The 12799-nt window shown below is 39.5% G+C and overlaps 1 protein-coding gene across 6 annotated transcripts in view; it reads right to left on the reverse strand.

The window, feature by feature from the left end:
• Window positions 1–12799, reverse strand: part of SH3D19 (SH3 domain containing 19) — an 86362-nt gene that overhangs the window by 31759 nt on the left and 41804 nt on the right. For 4 of the 6 annotated variants that reach the window (XM_040600102.1, XM_040600082.1, XM_040600072.1 and 1 more), the window contains exons 4-7: window positions 6468–6510; window positions 5108–5255; window positions 4680–4881; window positions 3078–4070 (exon numbers count right to left, since the gene is read on the reverse strand). In XM_040600102.1, coding sequence (XP_040456036.1) covers window positions 3078–4070; window positions 4680–4881; window positions 5108–5255; window positions 6468–6510 — 1386 coding nt within the window. Of the gene's footprint in view, window positions 1–3077; window positions 4071–4679; window positions 4882–5107; window positions 5256–6467; window positions 6511–7404; window positions 7446–12799 lie in introns of all 6 variants that reach the window. The other 2 variants (XM_040600092.1, XM_040600062.1) reach the window with 2 other exon arrangements.

Raw genomic sequence — 12799 nt, forward strand, 5'->3', positions numbered from 1 at the left:
ATCCTAATTTTACAGTGTAATAAAGTGATAATGCTGTCAGACATTCCTCTCTTTAGTAGGTAAGAAAGGGCTGCAGCAAAGATGCCATTTTATTGAGTGAATAAAATCATGGACAGGTGACTCAAGTTGTCAGGAAACTATTCTCTGAATAATTCTTCTGTTAACCATGAGAATGTAAAGTATTCTTAATTACACCAAGAATGACACCTAGGACACCAAGCAGAAAGATGAAGACTGACATTCCTACTACATCACAAAAGCTGTTTTTTCAGGTGATTTTCATTTGAGCTCACCCAACTCCTGATTTAACAGAAGAATTAATGTTATTTAATTTTTCTGGTTGGGCAAAAGGCAGTCTTTTAGTGTATATAGCTAAAACATAATTTTCTTTTTTATGCACTTTCAAAATGTAAGTATTTTCTTTTCTTGCCTACTGCTTAGAACAGTTACATTTTCCCCTCTGCTTCTTGCATACATTAATAAAATAAAATGGCTGAAACTACGAAAGTTTTACCCTATGGAAAACAAGAGTCATCCCTCGCACTTCTAAAACTATCACATGCACAGTGCCTGTCCACAACCCCTGTCTCCAGACACAATGATCATGACTCTGTTCCCAGCTAGACACTGTCAGTGATATACTTCCTTGACATAAGTACAAAACACTTCTCCAATCACCCTGTAACCCTTCCTCCTTCCAGGCTTGGTACAGCTTCTGCAGTGTTCCTGGGATCTCTCAGTCCAAAAAAAAAAAAAAAAAAACCCACCCCAAAAAAACCACTTGTATCCATGTTGACCTAATCACCTCTCCTGCAGGACCTTCTTTTGCCTTATTTCACTGGTTTCATAAACTTCCCTGAGGTCTGTACGCCCATACATATCAATCTTAACAGTTCAGGGACTGAAGGGACTTCTGACATCTGCCTTGGGGTTTTTATGCCAATACAGAGCAGAAACAGTAGCAAACCAGAACTTCATCTAACAATAGAATCTACAAACGGTGAAGAAATCACATTTTTGAACAATCATTAATAGCAATTTACTGTGACAACTACACAGTATCTATGCTGCTCATTTCAGAAAGCTGAGATGTTTAATGACAAGTGAGGTGTGGTGGGTTGACCCTGGCTGGATGCCAGGTGCCCACCAAAGCTGTTCTATCACTCCCCTCCTCAGCTGGACAGGGGAGAGAAAAATATAACACAAGGCTCGTGGGTCAAGATAAGGGCAGGGAGAGATCCCTCAGCAATTACTGTCATGGACAAGAGACTGACTTGGGGAAAAATTAATTTAATTTATTACCAATCAAATCAGAATAAAGTAACGAGAAATAAAACCAAATCTTAAAAACACCTTTCCCCCACCCTTCCCTTCTTGCCGGGCTTAACTTCACTCCTGATTTTCTCTATCTCCTCCCTGCAACGGGCACAGGGGAATGGGGGTTGCAGTCAGTTCGTGGCACGCTCTCTTTGCTGCTCCTTCCTCCTCAGCAGGAGAACTCCTCACGCTCTTCCCCTGCTCCAGAGTGTGGTCCCTCCTACAGGAGACAGCTCTCCACAAACTTCTGCAATATGACTCCTTCCCACAAACTACAGTTCTTCACGAACTGCTCCCACATGGGTCCCTCCCACAGGATGCAGCCCTTCAGGAACAGACTGCTCCATAGTAGGTCTGGTGGGAGCTCCTCTGTCCGTGGGGCCACAGGCCCTGCCAGGGGCTTGCTGTAGCACAGACTTCCCCCACGAGGTCACAGCCTCCTTCAGGAACCCACCTGCTCTGGCGTGGGTTCCTCTACGGGCTGCAGGGTAGGGTTCTGCTCCACCATTAACCTCCACGGGCTGCAGGGGCACAGCCTGCCTCACTGTGGGCTTCACCATGAGCTGCAGAGGAATGTCTGCCCTGGCACCTGGAGCACCTCCTTTCCTTCCTTCTTCTGACCTTAGTGTCTGCAGTTGTTCTTCTCACATATTATCCCTCCTCTCTTTGGCTGCAATCGGTGTCACACAGCAACTTTTTCCCTTTAAATATGCTATCACAGAGGTGCTACCACTGTTGCTGATGGGATCCACCTTGGCCAGCGGTGGGTCCATTTTGGAGCTGGCTGGCATTGGCACCATCGGACATGGGGGAACCTTCTAGCAGCTTCTCACAGAGCCACCCCTGTAGCCCCCGCCCCCCCCAGCAAAACCTTGCCACATAAACTCAATACATGAGGTTAAAAAAAGATTAAAAATCATAGCTAGTCCCTTAAACAAGCATTTTGTATGATACACCTTCTGTTTTAAAGCAGAACTCGACCTGGATTACAACGGGACTGCTAAGCTAAATCTTGAACATTCTTGAACATTAGGAGGGAAAAACCTATTGTTATAAAATTTAATGACAGCCCCACACTCACCTGTGTCTTAAACTACCAAAAAAACCATTAAAAAAATTCTACCCCAAGCACTTAATGGAATCAAACAAGGTTTATGAAAGGGATGTAGTGGTGGTAGTAATAAATCTGTACATATGTAATAACTGTTTTCACTTATTAGAAAAAATTGAATTTGCGTAATAAGCATAGAGTCGCATGACAAGACAAGACAAAGCTAGGAAAAAGAAAATATGTAGGCACTGGTGAGACAAGCAGAGTATCCCAGTATGTTTGATCATGATTTTCCCTAGATGCCACAAATCTTGCTGCTTCTCTAGATGATTAGGTTTCCACTACAGAACTTCAGGCACTCAAATAAATTAGTCAGATTAGATGGCGAGAAGTCAGATGTTCCAAATTCCCCAGAGAGAATTGTGATATATTCTGGAAGTGATATCTAGTGTACATCAACAAATCTTTTATCATTATTTTAGTAATCATGTAATAAATCCAGCAGGCAAGTTATGAGATTTATATAGCCTTGAAGCCTCCCGAGTCTCAAAATTCAAGTAATTTCATAGTGATGTTGACATAATATAAACCCAAGAATTTCATATATACACATAAACCCCATCAAGACAGGCAGACATAACCCACACAGACTCATACACCTGCAAAGAGTAATGAACCACAGTGACAGTTTGAAAAAATTTCTTCTTACCTGCTGCTGCTTCAGAACTGATGTTATTTGTAGCTACACAAGCTGGACTTAGGGGCAAAACATCATCATCAAAACTGATCAGGTCTTCTTCCACATCTAGTTTATTTTGCAAAGTAGGTGCTGAGGAGTTGGCTGCAGGTGACGATTCCCCCAGAGACTTGAAAACTTTCTCTTGGCCAGATACGGAAGCCCGTGGGGGAGCAGCAATCGGTCTTAGTGAGGCCAAAGGAAGTGCAGGATTTTCTGCATAAAATGACTTCTTAGGAACAAGAGGCCTTGGAGCAGGAACAGGAAATTTCTTCTGTCCATCGCTGTTCTCTGCAACTGATCCACTCCTTGCATCAAGAAAATCACTACTACTACTTTTAACAAGGCCAGGTTTTGGCTTCTTTGGCAGTTCGGGTTTGGTTGTAACACTGCTCCCAACTACTTCAGGTTGAGGCTGCAGTTCCTTGGAAGGTGTCGATTTGCTTTCTGTCCATGCATCCCAGTCTCCTGAAATTCTGCTTACTCCTGGCTTTGGAGCAACTACTGGCTTCTTTGCAGTAACAGGTCTTGGGGCAAATGAACGAGGAGCAATTTCTGGCTTTTTTGATAATCCTGAGGTATCATTAGTTCCTTGGGATTCAAAAACTTTGATCCTTGAAACAATACTATTTTGGCTCTTTTCTGTACTCATGCTGTCCATCACCAAGTGATTGTCCAGTAAGCTATCATCTAAGAGAGGTGACTCCTGAACTGGAGTTTGCTGCCTTTTTGTGGTAGGCTGGTTCACTTCTCCATCGTCTATCTTACTTTCAGTATTTTTGACCACAGGTCTGAGATTGCTTCTCGATCTTGGCTTTGGCACAGGACATATCACAGCATTGGGATTTTCTTGGCACCTCTGACCTTCAGAAATTTCAAAGACTATTAAGGGATTCTCATTTTCTGAAGGAGACCTATTCAAGAGAGATGCAGAAGGCCTAGGAGGTTTAAGAGGACTCTGCCCTGCTAAGAGAAAAGGAAAAGGTTTTAGTTATCTATTCCACAACACTTTATTTATGTTATTTTTTGTAAGCAATCAGGATGGTAAAAATTTCGTTTTCACTCAGAACTTACCGCTGCTTGTGAAACCACAGATCTCTTTTTAGAAACATGAATGAAAAATATATGAACTATAGGAAGAAGCTGAAGATTGCTGAAATGCACGATTATCTACACATTGTGAGTTCAAAACTGCTTGTTAGCTTAAAGCATGAGGGGCATGAAAGCAACATCTAGACCAAAGAATAGTACAGTAACTTCCCCAGTTTGGTTTGCACACTTCTCAGTCTGAATGTGTAACTCTGCTGCTATTCTGATTGAACATCTGAGCTCCTCTGGCCCTAAAGCAATTGTTATTATGGCTGAATTGAGCAAAAATTTAAGATCTAATTACAATCTGACTGTGAATGCAATGGTAGTTCATCAGAAGACACAATTTTTACATAAATTTACAGAAGTAATCATCCACAGAAATGTAACTGTTATTCATATTAAACGCTGCACAGACCAGTAATAAAGGACATCTTCAGGAGACAGAGTAAGGTTTCATCAATGAGAAATCCAAAATAGCCTCACCTGGATAGCCTGCAGATTCCCAGTGTGTAGGCACACTAGTTTTTACATTACTTTCTGGCAAACGGCTGATTAGTTCCTCTGGAAAGTCAGTTTGTGTTGCAGAAGTAGTGGTATGTCTAGGAGCAGCAGCATTATTGTTATTTGTTGTATTGACTTGCACTTGATTGATTTCTTTTATCACCTGCTCATATGATGGTGGAAGCTACAAAACAGAGATAAATATTAATGGACACCCAGATGTGATCCTTCAAATAAAAAGTACATAAATTTAAAAATACTGAATTAACATATGCAGAGGAAAAGAACATTGTCATAGTCTTTTATCCAATATGATGAAAGCCTAAGCAAGCAAAAACCCTATTCCTCTCTAACTTAATGTGCTTTTTACCTTTGTAAATCAAACACGTATCATGTAAGTTCACACTCACCTCAGCTGGAATATGCTCATTTCTCCTCCACTGAGCATGAGATGAAGCAGAAGGGAATCCTAATCCTTGAGGAGCAACAGGGCTTGCACCTGGAAACCAGGAGGATGGCCGGAGGGGTTCAGCTGCAACTATTGTAATTTCAGGACGCCTGGAAATGAAGGCAAAGTGGAATAATTACCTAAACCATTTAAAAATAGTTCTTTTAAGTAAAAAGACCAAGGTTTTCTCTACATGGGAAATCAAAATAGTTCAGGTCTTTTTGATTGAACCCGAGATGTTTTTCCCTGCTTTCAAAGTAACTTACCTGACCTTTCTAACAAGCACTTGGGCTTCCATTCAAAGCACCTAATTAAATGCCTATGCCAAAAAGTAGGTTTATTGGCTTCAGTGACATAATTTACACGCTTAAAGTCCTTCAACACAAGTGTATGTAACTCAGATGGAAGAAATCTTACTCTTCATGAAATAATGAAAACTAACCATGTGTTTGCCCTTAGCCTGCTACGATATGAAAACAGTAGAAACCAGATGCTTCTGGCTGGCTACCTAAAAACTTGTCTATCCTCAGACCTCGAGGGAAACCTCGCACTGTGCTAAAGTGGGGCAGAGCAAGTCTCACAGGCTTTTGGGGCAGGGCCTATGTCCTTACAGCAGCCAGTACCATAGGGATTTCTGTGGCAGTTAAAGACCTATAGGTACTACCCCTGTTTTATCCCTGTAACAACTGCCTTAGAGCATAGGCTGCAGTGATGGCCCACGTACCCAGAACATGCCCCAGAGTACTGCTGATCAATCTAGAGTCCTACACAAAATATATTTTGAGGAGTTTCGTGAGTATGAAGCCTATAGAAGCTTCTGTCTGCTGACAAAAAAAAAAAACAAACCTGCAGAAGTGTAACTTCTAAAATTACAGTAAAAAGAATTTTTAAAAAAAGAGGGCTACGGTTCCTTGACACCTGAAAGAATGGCAGACTCAGCTCACCAGCTATCCAGGTTGGTGACCTCTTTTCTCAATATCCTTTGAGAAACTGGAAGGAGACCTGAAAGTGTGCTTATTGGCACTGTGAAGTGATCCTGTAAATAGATGTCAGGAAAGTAAAACAGTTCTGCAGAGGTTTGATAGTTGGTTACATTCTTCTTTAAAGACACACAAAAGTTGATGAGAAAACTCCTCAAACTCTTGTGTTTAAGAATCATGGTATTTATTTTATCCTGCCTAATTTATTTTTAAACATACCAAGAAAAGAGAGAAGGAGAAAAGAAACACCCTAGAGGAGAAAGCCATAAAAGGCAATACTGTGACAGAATCTAACAAGTTTTATAGTAACACCTAATTGTAATATAAAAAACATCATCATACCTTCTATCCCTCTGCTGTTCGCTATGGCTAGAGGTCCGAGAAGCTATTTAAAGAAAAGAAACAAAAGTTTTGAAGAGGTTAAAATACACTGTCACAGCAATAAGATAATAGCACAGCCCTTACCAATCCACTATCAATGAAATGGAGAACGTAAATTCCAGATTTTAAGAGTGGCCAAGTTAAAAAAAAAATAATTGTATTAAATATGAGAAGTTTTTAAAAGGTTTAGGGTGCTATTTCGTAATGACTTAAGTCATTATATGTTCAAGTTACCACCAAGAGTGATGGTCCTGCCCCCTTTCCTCCTCACTACTTGTCCCTGCATCCTGCATTGTGGTGAACCTGGAGCTGAAACTTCTTTTAGCTGAAACAACCCATGAATAAAAAAAAAAAAGAAGAGTTAAACACATCTGGCTTTGCTTTTGATGGCTCACTTCTGAGATTTATTCTTTAAGCTTTTTTAAATCTCATTTGTTTTAGAGAAATGAAAAGTACTAAGGCACAAAATTTAAGAAGCTATTTCACCCTCCTTCATGTAAAAGGAAAAAATTAAATGTTCCCAGCTAGAAACTTCCTAAAGTTTAACCACTTGTGGATTAAAAATCAGTAACATTTGTGGGTTTTTTTTTCCAAAGTCATATGTTTTAAGTTACATAAAAGAAGTGAATCCTGACCTCTTTGTTTTTCTATTTTTGCCATATTTACATTCAAATAATTTTTTCAATGGCCACATTGTATTTTCATTTTGATTTCTTTAGAGAGAAAAGGAAATTATCTGAGGGACAAATTTTGGATTGCAAGTGCAATTTAGGAAGTGGTAAAGTCTTATTGTGCAAAAGCTGACAATTAAGCTGTTCCTATGCCATCACAGAATCATTAGCTGCAATCGGCAAAGCATACTTGATTCAAGAGTCACATAGTATTGTGCCAGACGTACCTCTTCCACAGGGCATTTTTGATGTGCACTATTCATGAGTGCTAGAGAAAAAAAAGAAGGGGTTACAGAAGAGGACGAGGAGGTGAAGGAAAACAAGCCAAGGCGTCAGAGTGCCAGAAACCATGATCAAATGGGTTAGTCACGCAAGGACAGGGCACGTGCCAGCTTTGTAAGAGGACAACTGTAATGTCTATTCTCAATAGTGCATTAAATACTAAAATAAAAGCAGATTTCATTTCTAATCTCATGCCGATTTTAACAATGGCTGTTTAGAAGTTTCCCTTGCAATAAATTAACCATGAAGAATATAACTGAATATGATAATGTCCACTGTATGGCTCAACAAAGAGCCACTGTAGGAACGAGGAGAGGGAAGTCAAATCTTTTTCAATGCTTTATTTACTTTAAAAACGTGGTTTATTTGGGTCTGCACTTTTTCCCTTCCAAAAACAATGCGTTACACCTAGGAGCCGATACAGATGCAAAGAAGCTGGGATCCCATAATTTATACTCCCATCTACTGAAGAGACATGGGCAGGCAGGTTGATCCCAGTACGAGGCACACTGTGAAGTTCTGTGCATGACTGCACATCTCCTAAACCTGTTCTTTAAAAATTGTTTGGCTAAAACAAGTTAATAAAAATACCCTATGCCTCACCTTCACTTTCCTCTTGAGAGATCTTAACACAGCAATGATCTAATACACACATCAAATTAAAAAACAAAACAAACTGACCCAAATCAACCAATTCCAAGATTACTTTTGCAAAGATGATGGAAGAAAGTGTTCATTTGGTAAATGTATTCAGTACATCTGATTGGGGTATAGCTGAATTACAATGGTAAGTGCATTAGAAATGAGGTATGTAATCCTGAATTGATAAACCTGTCAAAATCTCATTCTTTCTTCATTTTCAAATAAATTCTACATGGTGTTTTCTCCTGTGAAACTCTAAGTGACTTCTATTTATTCAAGCTAGTACAACAAATATGAAAAGCCTAAAAAAAGTCTAAAAGACCTATTTCCTTTCTTAATATAGGCAAAAGAACTCCAGTGTGGTATCTATGTAACCCATCACACTTCAAATTTCAAGTAAACAAGTGAATTTACTTGAAAACAAAACATCTGAAGTATTTATATAAAAACAACTTTACTGGCAGATATAAATATGTCTCTTCAAAAGGGCTAATATCCAAGCCATCATATATGTTTTTAGAATGTGCTCAATTTGGGGTGGGGGGGCTGAGAAAAAATCTCCCAAGTATTTATGGAATCAAGCTACTTCCACGTACATATCCATTTAATATAAACATTTATTTCTTAAGGACCTTGACAGTATCCTTCCTTCCATCAATCACTCCCCTCTTTTTCCTGTCACATTTTTGTTACATCCACACTTTTAGAACATCTTTTGTTTTGGAAGTTCTTAAATCCACAGTAGGAACAGAGGTAAAAGCTACTCCATCTTCTGCTCTCATGTATTCCTTGGAGTTTCATAAATGCTAGAGAACAGAAAATATAAACTCTCTAAACAATCCTTGCTCCCAGACCTGTAAGGCTTTTATTCCTTTACCATTTCAGAGAAAGGAATTTAAATTCAAAAGTGTATGAGAGAAGACATGAATTTTTAAAATAGAGCACACAACTGATTTATAAACAAAACAAGACACCCATCGCCATTTTTCCGGCCTTGCGGTCTTTTGATCCTGTAAGTCTATTCTTCATTCCCTTTGTGGACTGCCTTGAGAAAGTATTCTATTAATTCCCCCCCCCCCCCCCCCAAGATTTCAAATTATGACAGCTTTAAGATTTTAAAAAAAACTTTCTTCCATCAGGGGAGTCAATGGGAATGTATTTTAGTGCTCGTAGACATATTGACAACTGAAGACAGTTGGCTCCTCAACTTCCACACTGAGAAATGTTCAGGGTGAGAATTGTGGAGATTTTCAGAAGCATATACTTAGCAGTATTTAAGTAAAAGATAAGCAAAGCAGTTAAAAGGTGGGAGAGGAAAAACAGTGCATAAAATCCACACTTCTTAATCTTATAACTTTATTGGTATCAGGGAAAAGAAAAAAATGTCAAATCAACTCATAACATTGTCACTATTTATTTCCAGTAGTGTCAAAGAGGCATCTAAATGGGTTTAACCTAGTATAGTAGAATTTAAGCAAGTAAAGGATTAACAGTAATATTGTAAATAGAGGACAGATTAGTCACTTACAGGTTCATTTTCTCTACATATTTCTTACAAGCACTGTTTACTGGGCTTTATTCAATTACTTTTGAACGTGCAGTTGTAAAGGGTACTGAGTTTGTGCTATATACTTATGTTTCAAATGTTTTTCCTCCGCTGTTTCTTCTCTGGGTCCTACTTGTCAAATCCACTTAATACATTATTTCTATTTGAAACACACACACAGTATGGTGCAGAGAGCATTTCAAGATATGAAATCAAGATGCTTGTATAAGTAAAACCATGAGTATTGCCCATAAATTACGATGCTACAGACAAGCTGGTGGCAACAGAAGCCTGACATGTACTTTGGAGTCTTTGGAAGAGAGCTGGGCTAGAATTTACAGTCTTTCAGGCAATCTTTAAAGGCAGCATAGCGGCAACTATAAACTTCATTCAGGGATCTGCTCAGAGATACCATCCTGTTGTGAGCACTGAGTGCTTCCACAATACAGACATTGCAAAATAATATTCATATGTTTCCATTAGTAAGTCTGTATGAAATACTGAAGAATTTTGTCATTGCAGAGTGTTTTAAAGGCAAGTTTAATTTTGCATTAAAATTAGAACCATAGCCTCAAATAGCCCAAGCCTTGTGAGAAATCAAGCTCCAAATTTTTCTGATTATTGTCCCTTCCAGCAGCTGTGAGTAAACATGATCCTCCCAATGAACTTTTTCAGTTAATTCATATTAACTATTATGAGTGGGTTTTAAAGTAATAATATTACTTCCTACAACGAGGATGTGTGCTAGTATTTAAAAACCAGCTTCTTTCAATGCTTTTCTAACACCAGGCTAGACATTTCTACTGTCAGTCCTATGAAATATGTAGACTATTAGACTGAGAAGTTAATTCTTCTCACTATATAGCTGCCTAGGAGTAAAGGCTATTCATTGTAGTAACTCAAGGACAGCTTCAAGTGTGGGCAAGCACTCCCTCCCCTATACCTACCAAGCAATACACCGAAAGAGCTGCCAGAATGACCCCGTGCAAGAGGCCATGCTTGCAGTCTTTGTGTGTTACATAGCTGTGGAGGCCTTTCTTCAGGGAACACTAAAAGAATTAGGTAATCCTCAAGACAACATCAGAAAAAAAAAGTCTAATTTCACCCAAAATCTGATTAGACTATTTCTGTAGCAGTGGAGGCTCATAGTAAATCAGAAAATTTCATGCATCTCTGAAGTACGAGTTGAAGCTTTTCTCCTGAACTATTTCTTGGCACAAGGGGGAGGCCTTGCTCCTTTTCTTTTGGTTCTGTTTCCAGGCACCTCAGGGAAATGTTAGATTGTCTGACATTAGAGCTGGGCTGATTTAATGCTTGAATGTAGCTAAAAGAGATGGAGATGCCCAATTTCCTTTCCAAACACGGACCTCTGTCCCCTTTGAACAAACATTAGTATTCAGTGTTAAATAAAAAAATAAGCACTTTCTGTACAGTTATGTCCATTTTATCTCCCTGAACCTGCTCACCTTGGGCTCAGATCACCAGCAGCACAGGGGAAGGGATGTGCTACCTCCAAGAGTGGTCTCTGTTTCCTGCCTCTGCTTCCCAGCTCCAGCTCTTCTTTGGGCAACTTCAGTGAGGGAACTGATCAAAAACAACCTAGGGGGGGTGGTGATTCCTCTTTCCACCCCCAGTAAGGTGAAATACCCTTTTCACAGCTGACCAAACTGCTGTGCACCAGAGATTGGCATTGGTGCTAAATAAAATCTACATAACTACACCCTTAGAGCAAGCCTGTAGTTTCACTCAAATTTTACAATAATGATTTATGAAGGCACTTCGCTCCTCCCTACACCTTTCCTTGGGCTGTATATTCCTGCCTCTGCACTATTCCCTGCATTATGCCAGCGCAAATGTTTGTACAGATGGGGAGAGAATGAGGTCACAGAACTGAGAGCCAAAAGAACCTAGGAAGCCCTCAAACAAAACAAAAACGAAAAACAAACAAAATTCGCAGCCAAAAATGGCTGCAAAACTGCCAAATGGGAAGCCACAGCCTCAGAGTGCATACAAGCTGTATACAAGCAAATATGTGGCTGAATGAAGGATGTTTGCTTAGGATAGAATGAGAATGGAACAAGCTTGCAGGTTCTTCCAACATTTTAAAGCAGCAAACTTGCTTCTGTCGCCCTGCTCCTTAATGCCACCCTATTCTGGAAGAGTGGAGAAGTGAGAGAAACCATTGCTACCCTTGGTCTGCAGCACTTGGCTTGCCTCTTTTTACTTTTGTTGGCATTCTTGTGCATGTTGCTGTGGTGGCATCAATGGAAATAGTTTCACTGACTTCAGTGGGAGCTGGATTTAGTGGTGTGTCCTGGCCCGAGATCATTATTACAAAGCCAGGGGTAACTTTTGAAGAGTTGAGATTAAAAAGTTACTCCTGAGCACATCTCATGTTCACATACATGCTTGTTTGCTTTTCTGAATTGTACTGAGCTGTCAAACAATTGAAACAAAATGACACCGTCTTTCCATCCAGAGTTGTAGTCAAGGTGGTTGAAAGGAAAATAAACCCTCTTCCTCTTTGGCCACAAGACACGGGGAGACTTATCAATACAATGCCATATAAAGTATTGTCCACAGGTTCAGAAGTTGAAACCCTGCACGTACCCATCATGTTTGTTGAAAATTAGAGCTAAAGAACCCACAGAAGCTGTGATTAAGAAATAAAAATAGATTTCTAACTCTTCTAGGGAAATACACTTTTCCAGAGAATGCCATACTTCTTCCAGATTAATTGCAAGAGGAGTTAGGAATTATTCGGGGTCCATTTTTAATTTAGGTCCATCCACAGGTATGGTTACTGGCATACGAAGAACTATGGTTTCATGTACAATGCCTTGATATTTGCATGGACATTTTTTTCTAGCTTATTATCTGAATAATTCACATGGTACTTGTATTTCATCATAGTTATTTACATATTAATATTAAGTATAATGTTATAACATGAGCCAGAGCTGCTTGACTAGGTTGGTTTTTTTTACTTGATTGTGCCTCAAAACAAAGTACCACTTGCAACCATATTTTCAAAAACACAGGTATCAATTGCTTAATGATCTTTTAGACATTTTCTCAGATAAGGTACTGGGGCTTAGGCAGCCTTGAATCAATTTCTGACTCCACCACAAAAGGCTGTCCCTGTTTTCCAC

The sequence above is a fragment of the Falco naumanni genome, chromosome 1 (assembly GCF_017639655.2).
Source record: "Falco naumanni isolate bFalNau1 chromosome 1, bFalNau1.pat, whole genome shotgun sequence".
NCBI classification, from domain to species: Eukaryota; Metazoa; Chordata; class Aves; order Falconiformes; family Falconidae; genus Falco; species Falco naumanni.